At 42.2% G+C, this 15,806-nt stretch overlaps 1 protein-coding gene and 1 gene segment (V, D, J or C); both read right to left on the bottom strand.

Moving 5' to 3' along the window:
• Positions 1 to 69: 69 nt before the first annotated feature.
• On the bottom strand, positions 70 to 1,336 carry LOC132841341 (Ig kappa chain V region 3547-like). The segment is given in 2 exon segments: positions 70 to 1,081; positions 1,183 to 1,336. Coding segments are annotated over 2 exon segments (381 nt in total).
• Positions 1,337 to 2,394: 1,058 nt separating this feature from the next.
• Positions 2,395 to 15,548, bottom strand: LOC132841339 (immunoglobulin lambda-1 light chain-like). Of its 4 annotated transcripts, none has more exons than XM_060863664.1 (5): positions 14,831 to 14,997; positions 9,289 to 9,413; positions 8,871 to 9,196; positions 3,307 to 3,340; positions 2,395 to 2,862 (listed from the first exon to the last, which is right to left on the bottom strand). In XM_060863664.1, the coding sequence occupies exons 2-5, from the start codon at positions 9,326 to 9,328 to the stop codon at positions 2,540 to 2,542; spliced, it is 723 nt and encodes a 240-aa protein (XP_060719647.1). In that variant the 5' UTR covers positions 9,329 to 9,413; positions 14,831 to 14,997; the 3' UTR covers positions 2,395 to 2,539. The 4 variants fall into 4 exon arrangements, with proteins under 4 accessions (XP_060719647.1, XP_060719649.1, XP_060719646.1 ...); XM_060863666.1 differs by lacking the exons at positions 8,871 to 9,196; positions 9,289 to 9,413; positions 14,831 to 14,997 and adding exons at positions 7,192 to 7,517; positions 7,610 to 7,734; positions 8,692 to 8,833; XM_060863663.1 differs by lacking the exons at positions 8,871 to 9,196; positions 9,289 to 9,413; positions 14,831 to 14,997 and adding exons at positions 7,192 to 7,517; positions 7,610 to 7,734; positions 7,836 to 8,221.
• Positions 15,549 to 15,806: the final 258 nt, after the last annotated feature.

Genomic DNA, 15,806 nt, shown 5'->3' with positions numbered 1-15,806 from the left:
TGTGTGTGTGTGTGTGTGTGTGTGTGTGTTTGTGTGTTTGTTTTCCACCATGAAATAAAAAATTAAGTTATGTTCTGATAAGAATTTTTATTTTATATTAAAATGCCCAAATAATCCTGAGAGTCTCTCTGACCCACATTCCTGATGCCACGGTTCAGAACAGTTCTGGTCCAAATTACTGCCACATCTTAGAAATCCACTGCATCCATTTGTCCATAGATTGTAGAGAAAACCTTATGACTGAGTGTTTAAGCGTTTCAGTGGAGATCACAGTGAAACAGTGTGGCCTGGAATCCTGCTGTTACAAATGTCTCTTGGTCTGAATTACAGAAGATAACTTTAAGTTACTTCAAACATCTCATGGATTTACTTTCTGCCACTTTCTGACCACATCAGGTATCTGTCAGGAAATGTCACTAATCACAACCATCAGAGGGAATCAGTGGGAAAGCTCTCGTATGTAGATCACCTGATCACACTGAGATCATTACAGACAAACAACTGAGCTGAGAACATGATGGAATCATCAACCATCTGTGTCTGTTTACATAAAAGTGGAATAAAAAGTCGTACCGTATCTGTGATCTTTACATGTGAAGAATTCAAAGTGTCTTCAGTGAACATTAAGTGAGTTTCCACTTCAGTTCTAATGATTTGAAGTTGAGGTTTTTGTTCTTTCTGGTGTTGTGTGAAAGCAGAAGTGAGTGTGAGCAGTGAGGAGGTTTTTGTCATGGTGTACATCACTGTGATACGTATTCTTTAGCAGAGTCGTCCCATGTGTGACAGTAATACACTGCTGAGTCTCCCACCTCCACATTACTGATTATTATCTGATAGTCGATATTTGTAGGAGCTTTAGATGTGAAGCGTGTGGATGAAAAATTATCTCCATATTTATCAGGAGAGCTGAGAGAATGATAAAATCTCAGCACAAACTCTGGAGCTTCTTGTGGAATCTGTTTATACCACATGACATATTGACCTTCATCCTTTGCGATGTTACAGTCCATAGTGACAGTTTTACCCACATCTGCTGTTATAACCGAAGGCTGTTGTGTCACAGCTTTGTGTGAACTGACCACTGCAACATAAAGCAAGACTGAGTGTCATTATCATTTAAAAGAGAATTATAAATAATAAAAAGGTATCAGTTGCAGAGGAAAGCAGCAGCAGGAATCTTACACGCCAGAGCAGAGAGCAGAGTGCAGACGGAGAGCAGCATGATGTCAGTGTGATCAGCAGAGTGATGAACAGAGCAGAGGATGCTTTCATAAAGCCTCAGAGGCGGGACCTGGAGCTGCTTTCAGCCAATCAGACGAGTGGGATGTACAGCTGCTCTCACGTCAACCTCATGATTTATTAAAAGCTTCTGTGCTGAAGATGTAATTTGAATAACTAAAGCCATAAACTATACAGTGTGTAAATTTCAGATTGACGAGTACAGATTCACTCGTATCACTGCAAATCTTTCTGTAATCTATAATATATTACATATATATACTATATAAAAATAACAGAAATAAATAAGAATACTTTTAGCTACCTAATACTGTAATGTACTGTATGTAAGAACTATCTATTAAACACACGCTGATGAAACGTATTTCCACCTCAGTGCTGTTCAGTTCTGCATTCTGATTGGTCAGATGGTGTGGATCAGTTTTCTATAGCAGCGGCTCTGACAGTGGTGCAGCTGCACATCACAGGTTAGTGTTAATGAGCTCGTTCTAACACCTTACTGTTTCCGATGTAGCTCCACAGGGAGCGAGGGACATGATTGACACACAATCAAGGTAGCAAACTATGCTAGCTAGCTATTTCAATTTTATAGCTAGTCATCTTCCACTAACAACCTAGTTAGTTCCTTTCTTTTAGATTTCCAATCTTTACATAATACCATAAAATACTGTTAAAGTTTAGACTCTAATCTATCTATCTATCTATCTATCTATCTATCTATCTATCTATCTATCTATCTATCTATAATCACAAACTAATTGCTTAACATTTTAAATGTCTATAATTAACACTAATAGTTCTTGTATTCACTTCTTTCAGATTTGTTTGAATTATTAACCTCTTTAGAAACTCTTCATTTCCATAGAGCTAAAATTACACACTGCAGACCAGCAGGTGTTTCCTGAGTGTTCCTCCATCCATGAAGTGTGTGTGTGTGTGTGTGTGTGTGTGTGTTACTGAAATGTACCACTAGATGTAGTTAAGTGATTAGTTGTAGAAATAAAATAGTTGCTATGACGAATGGAAACACATTTAACCACATCTTGTCATTCTGAGGTAAAGTTTAAACATTTTCCACCACCATGTTACTGTTTCTGCTCCAAAGGTTAAGATGATAAACTTTCTAAAAGTTCCATGAAGGACACAGAGACACAGTTTTCTTTTTCAGGACTGCACTTTAATTACGCTTCTATTTTGATTACATGCAGGAGTTTATATCCTTTATTTTTCTACACATTCAGCTAGAACATCTAAAAAACATTGCTGAAACATTTATATATGTATAAAGCAATAATCTGGTTCATTCACTGCATTCAGACTTGTTAATCTTCACCGATGCGGCTTTTCCTCCAGCAGACACTTCACACGTTATGACTTTGTCGTTGTCCCACTCGGAGCTGTCGATGGTCAAATAGCTGCTCAGTGTGAACTTCTTATTGTCCTGCTGCTGTGCAGAGCCGGTGATGACTCCACTGGTGACCGATTTCCCGTCCACGAGCCAACTCACGTCAGCGAAACCCACAGACATGTCGCTGGCCAAACACACTAGAGTGGCTTTATTAGTCTTCAGCTCTTCAGTGGACGGAGGGAGAACCTTCAGAACAGGAGACGGGAGAGCAGCGTCTGATTCCACACACAGAGGGAGATAATCATTACACAAAACAACACAAATCTAATGTGCACACAGGAATCTAAGACATTTTTAAAGAAATGCTTCCGTTCACAATGAAGCCGTAAATCTGTCTGTGTGGCAGAAGATCAGGAACAAAATGAAGAACTAGAACAGATTTATACTTTGTGTTGAGACAGATTCCATATGAGAGATCTGAATTAACATTTAATAATAGAAATACATTTCAAACTAATTACAACCTGAGAAAATAACTGAACATTTCTCTGGCTCACATGTTAAAGTACAGAATATTGTAAATTGTCTAAAACAAACAATAAAAGACGTACGAAACGTGTCGGAATAAATTTCTCAAACTGGGAAAAGGAATAAAAGTGTGAATCTGAAGCAGTGTAGAAGTCTAGAGTAGGAAAAAAGAGGTGAGAAGTTTTACTTACCGCTGACGATCAGCTTTGTTCCTTGGCCGAATACCACAGTGATTCATTCAGTGTCCTCACCCGTACAAAAACCTCCTCAGATACAGAAGTGAAAGCAGAAGAACTGAAACGTCCTCCAGACTTCAGCTCTCTCTTCTACTGTCTACCATCAGCACACACTCCTTTAAGATCCCGTTCCAGTGGCAGTGAATCACACGTCTCTGTTATACACCGTTCTGTTCACACGTCCTGTTAGGAGGATTAGTGCACATGGTCACGTCTTTACTGGGAAACCTGTTTTTCCCCTCGTGAGTTGTGATGTTTTTGGACATCTTCATCGCGTTCAACCTTAAGCGCACATACAGCCGTGAGTTTCTGCTGGATGTCAGCAGAACCACATTTTTGGAGTTAAACTCAGTGCACATGGAAGAGCTGCGGGACCTTGGTCTGCTCCGGAGGCCTACACCATCACCGAACCCCACTTCTGCACCACAGCGACCCTCACCACATCGGAAGCGCCACAAGCGGTGTGAGAAAAAGCAGAAGAGGGGTAAGCACTGAGGTTTTTGGGCCAGGCTACAGCTAACCCACACAAGCCAGGTATCCCCACCATCGTACTGGCTTTCATATGCTCTTTGGACAATAAAATGGATTACATCCGATTACTACGCTCAGCTCAGAGGACTGTAAGAGACTGTTGTGTTTTTGTGTTCACGGAAACATGGCTTAGCAACAGCATTCCGGACGAGGCTATTCAGCTCGATCAGCTGACATGCTATCGAGCGGACAGAGCTCTCGTTACGGGAGGAAAAACCCGCAGCAACGGGCTTTGTGTTTACGTCAATGATGCGTGGTGCTGCGATGCTGTTGTGGTCTGCAAACACTGCTCACCCCTGGTGGAGTTTATGAGTATTAAGTGCCTGCCGTTCTATCTGCCAAGGGAATATACAGCCATACTGCTCGTTGCTGTATACATTCCCCCGAACTCCAACAACAGCAACAGGAACGATGCACTAACGATGAACTGTACCAGCACATCAGTGAGCAGCAGACAGCACACCCTGATGCTTTTCTAATCATAGCTGGGGATTTCAACCATGCGGACGTAGTGTGTTTCCAAAAATACACCAACACATTAACTTTCCAACACGACGTAATAACATTTTAGACTGTGTTCACAGAGTGGAGCCTACAAAGAGCCAGGGCCACAGCCAGGGCCAACCTATCCTGCGGCATCAGAGCGGCTAAGAGGCAGTACTCCAGGAGGATAGCCCATCAATTCAGTGACAGCAGAGACACTCTGAGCCTGTGGCAGGGGATACAGACCATTACGGACTACAAGCCCCCACCACGGCCGTTGAACGAGCCCCCACTCTCTGCTGAACGAGGTGAACGCCTTCTTCGCTTGCTTTGAGAAGCAAAACAGCACCAGTGCTCAGAAAAGTCGACCTCCTCCCGGTGACCAGGTGATGATGCAGACCCCGGACAGCGTGAGAAGATCCTTCAGCAGGATCAATGCACGCAAAGCTCCGGGTCCTGACAACATTCCTGGGCATGTACTGAGAGACTGTGCAGTGGAACTCGCTGATGTCTTTACAGACATTTTTAAAATCTCACTCAGTCAGTCTGTTGTCCCCACATGCTTCTCGGGTACCACCATCATTACCGTCCCGAAGAAGCCGTTTCCATCATGCTTCAATGACTCCCGTCATGTTGCACTTACTCCTATCATCATGAAGTGCTTTAAACAGCTTAGTCATGCACCACATCAAGTCTGCCCTCCCTCCCTCCCTGGACCCCTTCCAGCTTGCATATCGGTCCAACAGCTCGACTGATGATGCCATCTCAACTGCCCTCCACTCAGCACTCACCCATGTAGACAAAAAGGACTCATACATCAGAATGCTGTTTATAGACTTTAGTTCAGCATTCAACACTATCATCCCTCAACAGCTCATTTACAAACTGCTCCAGCTGGAGCTCAACACTTCACTGTGCAACTTTCTTTCTGCTGTTGAGTGACCTTCTGACTGGAAGAGCTCAGGCAGTACGGGTCGGCAGCAACACATCCAGCACCATCACACTGAACACTGAGGCCCCCAAGGATGTGTGTTGAGCCCCCTTCTCTTCACTCTGCAGAACCACGACTGCACACCATCACACAACTCCAACCTCTTTATTAAGTTTGCGGATGACACGACTGTGGTGGGTCTCATTAGCAATAAAGATGAGACAAAGTACAGGAGCGAGGTGAGACGCCTGGCCGGGTGGTGCAGTGACAACAACCTCTCTCTGAACGTGGAGAAAATGAAGGAGATTGTTGTTGACTTCAGGAGAGCGCACATTCAGCATGCTCCTCTGACCATCAACAGTGTGACTGTGGAGAGAGTGAGCAGCACCAAGTTTTGAGTGTGTACATCACACTCTCCTGGACTGAAAACACAGCAGCACTGGCCAAGAAATCACAGCAGCATCTCTACTTCCTCCACAAACTGAGAAAAGCCAGAGCCACGCTCCCCATCATGCACACCTTCTACAGAGACACCATTGAGAGAATTCTATCGAGATGCATCACTGTGTGGTATGGTGCTTGCAACGCATCCTGCCGATAGACGCTACAGCGCATAGTGAGAGCAACTGAGAAGATTATTGGTGTCTCTGTCCCCTCCCTCCAGGACATTTACGAGACTCGTCTCACCCGCAAAGCCATCTGCATTGCAAGTGATCCCACCCACCCATCACACAGCTTCTTCAGTCTGCTGCCGTCAGGGTCTGCTGTTGGGCCAGGACCAACAGATCGAAGGATAGCTCATTCATCAGGCTGTCAGGAAGCTGAACTCCCTCCCAAACTTGCCCCCCTTCCCTTTACTACCCAAGGCACCACAGATCTATGAAGCCAACCCACGCTTCCAGATCCCACATCCCCAGATCCTTCCACTCCACCCTCCCACTAACATACGACAACATGCACCAGTCACTTTGTGCAGAATTTGTCTGCTCATTTGCACTTTATCTGCCATATGCCTTGTGCTGCTTTATATTAATTTCTATTGTTTGTATGCACTTTGGGACTGGGAGTAATGCAATTTCAATTCTCTGTATGTATGTACTGTTCATCATGGTGTGGTTGAGTTGACAATAAAGTAAAACTTGAACTTGAACTTGAACAGAAATACTTCATCTATCAGGTCTGTAGGGTTGTGTGGCTAGACAGAAACCACTCCTGAGTTAAAGCCATATGACAGGCACTTAAAAGTCTCTGAGAACATGACAAACAACATTCTCTGATCTGATGAGACAAAACTGAACTCTAGGCTGAACTCCCAAGTACCACATCTATGTAAACCAGATCATGAACATCAACTGGCTACTACTATTGCTATGATGAAGCATGGTGGTGGCAGCATCATGCTGTGGGAAGGTTTCTCAGGGGCAAGAACTGGGAGAGAGAAAGAATACAGACAAATACAGAGACGTCCTTAAAGAAAACCTGCTCCAGAGTTCATGTAATGTTCAACTATTCATCAAGGCCACAACCTGAAAGCTAGAACTTGTGGTTTTGGGTTATGATATGAAGACTGATGGTCAAAATGTGCATTTGTTCCATCTTAAATTAAATCAAAACTAAAACTGAAGGGTCAGAATACTTGTGTTTAACTGTTGTAGTAATGTTGTGTCTTACACAATAACAGTAACTGTGTGGAATAAATGGAATAAAAAGTCGTACCGTATCTGTGATCTTTACATGTGAAGAATTCAAAGTGTCTTCAGTGAACATTAAGTGAGTTTCCACTTCAGTTCCAATGATTTGAAGTTGAGGTTTTTGTTCTTTCTGGTGTTGTGTGAAAGCAGAAGTGAGTGTGAGCAGTGAGGAGGTTTTTGTCATGGTGTACATCACTGTGATACGTTCTCTTTAGCAGAGCCGTCCCATGTCTTACAGTAATACACTGCTGAGTCTCCCACCTCCACATTACTGATTATTATCTTACAGTCTGATTTAGATGAACATGTTGATGTAAATTTAGGAGACGAGAAACCAGATCCATAGCTAGGAGAGCTCCAGCCATGATAATGCCTTATTACATGCTGAGGAACTCCTCCAGGAACCTGTTTGTACCAGTATGCAGCATCATTAGTGACAGTCCCCAGGTTACAGTCCATGTTGGCCGTCTGTCCTGCAGTCAGTGTGAGAACAGGAGGCTTCTGTGTCACCACAGTCACACCACTGACACCTGGAATAAAAACAGCACACATGTTACATGGCTTCATGCTCACATTAGATGGAGGCCGAATGCTGATGAGCTCCAGAGTTGTGAAATCTTACATGAGAGAGCAGTGAAGAGAGAGCAGAGCGCTGGCAGCATGGTGTCCGTGTGTGATGGGACTCTGGTGCTGAGTGAAGAGATGAGCGGCGTGACGAGCAGATAAAGGAGAGACTGCAGGGACGTGCTATAAGAGAGACAGGAGGAGGGGCAGAAGGAGGAGACGCTCAACATCACACACCACAGCTGAAGCTCTCCACAGTGATGTACTACATACTGAACACTCACCTCACTGTTATTATTAACACACCATCAACACTCTGACACACACCGTCTTCTTCTTATAAACACTCTTTATTCATGATCTGATCTCAAAGTGATCGTTACAATGACACAGTTTCTGTTGATGAAATCAGTCAGTAACATGCAGAACGTGTTCCTCTACATTTCAGAGAAGAAGTTCATCATTTACATGAATCTAAGATGTCAGCGTGAGGAGCAGCAGGTGTTTCCTGAGTGTGTTTCTCCGTCCGTGATGTACGATGAGTCAGTGTTAAACTATAGAGACTGACAGGACCATACAGTTCAGTGTATTATCTGGACTGGGAGAAGGATGAATGTTCTTCTGGAGGTCCTTTATTACATGAATATCTGACTCCAGATTATACTGAATTACTGTCACTGACTCCAACCATCAGATATTTAAGTACATCTAATATCTCAGTATCTTAACATCTACCCAGCTTTATACTGTTCAAATCTCTGGAGGCTTTACTGTTTCCTGAGAAGAACATCTGAGTAAACCTTATGACTGAGTGTTTAAGCGTTTCAGTGGAGATCACAGTGAAACAGTGTGGCCTGGAATCCTGCTGTTACAAATGTCTCTTGGTCTGAATTACAGAAGATAACTTTAAGTTACTTCAAACATCTCATGGATTTACTTTCTGCCACTTTCTGACCACATCAGGTATCTGTCAGGCAATGTCACTAATCACAACCATCAGAGGGAATCAGTGGGAAAGCTCTCGTATGTAGATCACCTGATCACACTGAGATCATTACAGACAAACAACTGAGCTGAGAACATGATGGAATCATCAACCATCTGTGTCTGTTTACATAAAAGTGGAATAAAAAGTCGTACCGTATCTGTGATCTTTACATGTGAAGAATTCAAAGTGTCTTCAGTGAACATTAAGTGAGTTTCCACTTCAGTTCCAATGATTTGAAGTTGAGGTTTTTGTTCTTTCTGGTGTTGTGTGAAAGCAGAAGTGAGTGTGAACAGTGAGGAGGTTTTTGTCATGGTGTACATCACTGTGATACGTATTCTTTAGCAGAGCTGTCCCATGTCTTACAGTAATACACTGCTGAGTCTCCCACCTCCACATTACTGATTATCAGTTTATAATCTGATTTAGACGAGTATGTTGATGTGAATTTAGGAGACGAGAAACCAGATCCATAGCTAGGAGAGCTCCAGTCATGTCGGTGCTGTAACACATACTGAGGAACTCCTCCAGGAACCTGTCTGTACCAGCGTGCAGCACTAGTAGTGACAGTCCCCAGGTTACAGTCCATGTTGGCCGTCTGTCCTGCAGTCAGTGTGAGAACAGGAGGCTTCTGTGTCACCACAGTCACACCACTGACACCTGGAATAAAAACAGCACACATGTTACATGGCTTCATGCTCACATTAGATGGAGGCCGAATGCTGATGAGCTCCAGAGTTGTGAAATCTTACATGAGAGAGCAGTGAAGAGAGAGCAGAGCGCTGGCAGCATGGTGTCCGTGTGTGATGGGACTCTGGTGCTGAGTGAAGAGATGAGCGGCGTGACGAGCAGATAAAGGAGAGACTGCAGGGACGTGCTATAAGAGAGACAGGAGGAGGGGCAGAGGGAGGAGACGCTCAACATCACACACCACATCACACACCACAGCTGACTCACTACATTACTGTCATGTGCTTTAGAGTTCACATCTTTACATCTTTACATCTTTACACTGAATTATTTACAGTCAAAGTTATCATGGTCTGGATTTCTATCGTCTGTGGAATCCTACTGCTTAACTGAGTTTATCTCAAATATATTTATAATACATGAACATCCAGAGTTTGTGGTTCTTCCACACAGAGAGAAGTGAAAGAGAGAAAGCGCATCATTTACATGGAGCTGAAGTTTCAGATCGAGGGCCAGCAGGTGCATCCTGAGTGAGAGAGAACGTCCTCACACTGATTAGGACTCTGAATCGTCTCATGGGGAAAATCTCAACATCAGTGCTCCTCATTTATACTTCAACTGAACAAATAACTCAGTTGTGTGTTACAAATGTTATTCTACATTTATTCTTCAGTTCATATTTAAAGGTGCGGTGCACGATGTTTGAAAAATGCTTCAGAAAACCGAGTCGGGCCGACAAACAAAACAAACGTGTAGCCAATTAGCAGAAAGGGGCGTGTCTTGTCAATATGTGACTGAGAGAGTGTTCAGTGCACATGTGTGACATTAGCAGAAAGGGATTGAAACATTGACATGGCGGATACCTGCCGTTACCTCTGCCTCGGGTTCTAGGTGTTGAACGTCGTCTTCTGCGTGAAACGGAGCTAAACCTTTTACGGTACAACACACAGTACTACAAAAACACATTTGTATTACCATAGTATTACTCATTGTGTTCATTTATTAATAAAAAATATCCCCTCGGCCATCTGCCCCAGCAGGTTCCGCCATGATAGTTGCCTGGGGTGCGTATGTATGTGTGGGGGCGGAGCTATCAATACAGGGGTGACACCCATTTGGGTTAGGGGCAAGGTAATGTAAGGTAAACTTTTATTGTCCCCAGTAGGGAAATTTGTCTTGGGCCATCACCCCTGCTGCAATCATACAGAACATACATTAGACAGATACAATTCACAGGATATTGAATACATAAAATAGCAACTATGTCCTTCCCCTATTTAACAACTTCACCGACACTGGGATAAAAGAGTTTTTAAATCTATTTAATCTGCAGCGAGGAACCCTGAACCTCCTGCCAGAAGGCAACAACTCATACTCCATATTCAAAACATGGGAAAAATCACAGACAATCCTCTCAGCGTGTCTTACAGTGGCATGTTCGTACATAGTTTGCAATGGTGTCAATTCTTTCACTCCTATAATTTTCCAAGCAGTATGTATCATTCCTGTCATCTTTGATCTCGACTGCACAGATAGATTCCCAAACCATACTATGATACAGTACCTGATTAAACTCTCAATTACTGCCTGGTAAAAGATGACCATAAATTTTTGGTCAACCCCATGGACTCTCAGACGACGTAAAAAATGCAATCTTTGTTGAATCTTACTACAAAGATTATCCACATGTATCTGCCATGTTAGTGAGTCATCAAAAAAGACACCAAGGTATTTGTATGATGAGACCTGTACTACATTTTGATTGTGGATGCTCAGTGGCCTGTGATCAACCACTCCTCTAGGATCAAACACCATTTCTTTTGTCTTACCTACATTTAAAGCTAGGTGGTTGTCATCACACCAGTTCTCAAAACCTCTAATCTCTGAAAAATATTCAGACAGGTCTCCATCCTTTTTTAATAACCCCAAGATTGCAGTATCATCTGAGAATTTAATAATATAATTATTGGGGTAGCACCTTCTGCACTCATCTGTATACAGAGTGAACAACACTGGTGAACTAACACAACCCTGAGGGGCTCCAGTACTCAGAGTTCTAACTTCAGAGAGTGTTCCATTAACACTAACCTGCTGCCTACGGTTGGTTAAAAAGGAGTGATACCATTTAATAATAAGAGGGTGGACTTGAAGATCCATTAACCTCTTAGTTAAAAGATGCGGCTGCAGCATGTTGAAAGCTGAACTAAAATCTAAGAACACAAGACGTGCATATGAGCTAGTATCCTCTAGATGTCTATTTATTAAATGTGTGATGGTTATAGCAGCATCATCAGTACTTCTATTACTTCTATATGCAAATTGAAATGGATCCAAAACACTGCTAACCTCAGTTTTTACATGATTAATCATAATTTTCTCCAAACACTTCATCACTATAGAGGTCAATGCAACTGGACGATAATCATTATTCTCCTTACAGCTAGCCTTTTTAGGGACAGGAATAATAACAGAACTCTTCCAAATTAAGGGGACTGTGTGTGTGTCAACAGACTTCTGGTAGATGGGACACCAGGCTTCTGCTAGTTCTTTACTACACGATTGCAGTAGCCGCCCAGAAATACCATCAGGCCCAGCAGCCTTGCTGGAGCAAACATGTGAAAATAGTCTCTCCACCATATGCTGATCAATAATTATTTTAGAAGAGTCCAGTCCAGATAAAACTTCCAGAGCATTTTCCTGTTCCTGTGTAAAATCTTCCCCTTCAAACCTACAATAAAAAGTGTTTAACTCATTTGCCTTTACACTCTCATCCATGACATTGATCGACCTTTTTGCTGGAGCCATATTTGTCATAATCTTCATAGAATCCCATATTTTCCTACTGTTCCTATTCGAACAGTGCCCTTCAAATTTCTCTCTCTCCTTCCTCCTAGCTGCACTTAGTTTATGGTTAAGTTCCTTCTGTACATCTTTCATAGCTACCAAGTCCCCTCCCCTGAATGCCCTTCTCTTTCGTACTATACACTCTTTAATTTCCTTAGAAATATAGGATTTATTGTTTGGGTATATGGTTATTGTTTTTTGTTCTAACACATTGTCTTTACAGAAATGTATATAGTCTGTGATAGTCTCTGCAGCCTCCTCCAAATCCAAACTTTGAAAGATGTCCCAACTGGTACAGGAGAAGCATCCCTTTAAAGTTTCAATTCCATCATTATTCCACACGTACAGAGTCTTAGTTTGTGGTTTGCTGCTTTTAAGCAGAGACTTATATGTAGGGATTAAATGAACAGCATTATGATCAGAGGAGCCCAACGGTGGTTTAACCTTAGCTATATAAGCATTCTTAACATTTCCATAACATTTGTCCAAGATGTTTTTGCCTCTAGTATTACAGTGCACATATTGATAAAATCCAGGCAACACAGATTCAAGCGCACAATGGTTAAAATCTCCTAAAATAAGACAGGATGCTTCAGGAGTGCGTTGTAGTTGTTTGTGAACACAGTCTACTGTAAGTTTAGCTGCATTTACAGCATTTCCACTGGGTGGAATATAAACAGTACATAATAAAATATTCCCAAACTCACGTGGAAGATAAAAAGCCCTCAGACTTAGGCATAATAGTTCAATGTCGGAGTTACAAACCCGCTCTCTCACAGAGAATTGCGAGCACCACTTTTGGTTAATATAGACACAAATACCTCCACCCTTGGTCTTGCCTGAGTTGTCGTTCCTATCCGCTCGTACCAGAGAAAAGCTATCGAGTGCAACCAACGAGTCAGGCACGTCCTCTCGTAACCACGTCTCGGTGAACACAAGCAGACATGAGTCTCGATACTCGTATCGCACTCTGGTGTTAACTCTGAGCTCCTCTACTTTACTTCTCAGTGAGCGGGTGTTACAGAGAAGCACTGAGGGAAGTGGTGGTCTTTCTGCCCTTCTCCGTACTCTCTGCCACACACCACCACGCTTTCCCCTCTTCCGTATCCGTGACCGACAACCTTCCGCCAATGCTCTCACCTGTAGTTCCCTCGGTAACTGGGGGGTGATTGTGTGGCTAGGCCGGAACAGTAAGAGTTGGTCTCTGGTATAGCGTAAGACCGCCTCTGACCCGAACTCCTGATTCACCTGCATCGCGTTGCATGTAATCATCCATACCATTGAAATCAGCAACACGTCTCTTAATAAAAACAGCATCGTGTGGCATCCAAGCACCGCGTCTAACGCAATAATGTAAAAAACAATAATAAATAATCAATAATCAAAAACCCGCTAAAATGAAGTACATTAAATAGACAAACAAACAGACAAACACAGAGCAGCACGAGCTAGCCCGGGTCGCAACAGAGCAGCGCCACCGGAAGTCGTGTTTGTTTTGGTGATTTCAAATGTCAACATTGACTTTCAAACATCGTGAACCCCACCTTTAAGTGTATTGGTCATTTTTAGCATGAATGAACTCGAGTTGATGAAACTGACTGGACGTGGATCAGTGACATGTTTCACATCATTCATGTAAATCTGATATAAACATCTGATTACAGTTTGGTTTAAACTTCCTCATAAACTTAATTGCTGCAGCTGTGTGCAGGATTTCAGAAGTTCATCATTTACATGAATCTAAGATGTCAGCGTGAGGAGCAGCAGGTGTTTCCTGAGTGTGTTTCTCCGTCCGTGATGTACGATGAGTCAGTGTTAAACTATAGAGTCTGATAGGACCATACAGTTCAGTGTATTATCTGGACTGGGAGAAGGATGAATGTTCTTCTGGAGGTCCTTTATTACGTAAATATCTGACTCCAGATTATACTGAATTACTGTCACTGACTCCAACCATCAGATATTTAAGTACATCTAATATCTCAGTATCTTAACATCTACCCAGCTTTATACTGTTCAAATCTCTGGAGGCTTTACTGTTTCCTGAGAAGAACATCTGAGTAAACTGTGTTTCTATACGAGATATAAAGAATTATACACTGAGGTGAATTTAATACAAATTATGAAATTAATGGAATGAATGGACAGTGTAGAGTCTGGAACGGAGGACAGAGAGATCAGAAGGTCGTCTCTATGGAGATCTGATGTGTGTGTGTGTGTGTGTGTGTTTTACACCATGAAATAAAAAATTAAGTTATATACTGATACGAATTTTTATTTTATATTAAAATGACCAAATAATCCTGAGAGTCTCTCTGACCCACATTCCTGATGCCACGGTTCAGAACAGTTCTGGTCCAAATTACTGCCACATCTTAGAAATCCACTGCATCCATTTGTCCAAAGATTGTAGAGAAAACCTTATGACTGAGTGTTTAAGCGTTTCAGTGGAGATCACAGTGAAACAGTGTGGCCTGGAATCCTGCTGTTACAAATGTCTCTTGGTCTGAATTACAGAAGATAACTTTAAGTTACTTCAAACATCTCATGGATTTACTTTCTGCCACTTTCTGACCACATCAGGTATCTGTCAGGCAATGTCACTAATCACAACCATCAGAGGGAATCAGTGGGAAAGCTCTCGTATGTAGATCACCTGATCACACTGAGATCATTACAGACAAACAACTGAGCTGAGAACATGATGGAATCATCAACCATCTGTGTCTGTTTACATAAAAGTGGAATAAAAAGTCGTACCGTATCTGTGATCTTTACATGTGAAGAATTCAAAGTGTCTTCAGTGAACATTAAGTGAGTTTCCACTTCAGTTCCAATGATTTGAAGTTGAGGTTTTTGTTCTTTCTGGTGTTGTGTGAAAGCAGAAGTGAGTGTGAGCAGTGAGGAGGTTTTTGTCATGGTGTAAATCACTGTGATACGAATTCTTTAGTAGAGTCGTCCCATGTGTTACAGTAATACACTGCTGAGTCTCCCACCTCCACATTACTGATTATTAACTGATAGTCAATATTTGTAGGAGCTTTAGATGTGAAGCGTGTGGATGAAAAATTGTCTCCATATTTATCAGGAGAGCTGAGAGAATGATAAAATCTCAGCACAAACTCTGGAACTTCTTGTGGAATCTGTTTATACCAATAAATATACTTATTTTCATCCTTTGCGATGTTACAGTCCATAGTGACAGTTTTACCCACATCTGCTGTTATAACCGAAGGCTGTTGTGTCACAGCTTTGTGTGAACTGACCACTGCAACATAAAGCAACACTGAGTGTCATTATCATTTAAAAGAGAATTATAAATAATAAAAAGGTATCAGTTGAAGAGGAAAGCAGCAGCAGGAATCTTACACGCCAGAGCAGAGAGCAGAGTGCAGACGGAGAGCAGCATGATGTCAGTGTGATCAGCAGAGTGATGAACAGAGCAGAGGATGCTTTCATAAAGCCTCAGAGGCGGGACCTGGAGCTGCTTTCAGCCAATCAGACGAGTGGGATGTACAGCTGCTCTCATGTCAACCTCATGATTTATTAAAAGCATCTGTGCTGAAGATGTAACTTGAATAACTAAAGCCATAAACTATACAGTGTGTAAATTTCAGATTGACGAGTACAGATTCACTCGTATCACTGCAAATCTTTCTGTAATCTATAATATATTACATATATATACTATATAAAAATAACAGAAATAAATAAGAATACTTTTAGCTACCTAATA

Source organism: Tachysurus vachellii, chromosome 26, assembly GCF_030014155.1.
Source record: "Tachysurus vachellii isolate PV-2020 chromosome 26, HZAU_Pvac_v1, whole genome shotgun sequence".
Taxonomy (NCBI): Eukaryota; Metazoa; Chordata; class Actinopteri; order Siluriformes; family Bagridae; genus Tachysurus; species Tachysurus vachellii.
The sequence above is the reverse complement of the archived record's forward strand: the minus strand, read 5'-3'. Positions and strand labels throughout refer to the sequence as shown.

Excerpts from the sequence above, each read along its gene's own strand:
- LOC132841339 (XM_060863662.1), bottom strand. The coding sequence starts at position 15,479 with ATGCTGCTCTCCGTCTGCACTCTGCTCTCTGCTCTGGCGT. Across the intron at positions 3,341-15,009 it reads ACGACTCTACTAAAGAATTC|GTATTCGGCCAAGGAACAAA; the intron begins GTATCACAGTGA and ends TGAATCACTGTG. Across the intron at positions 2,863-3,306 it reads AACAAAGCTGATCGTCAGCG|ACGCTGCTCTCCCGTCTCCT; the intron begins GTAAGTAAAACT and ends GTGTGGAATCAG.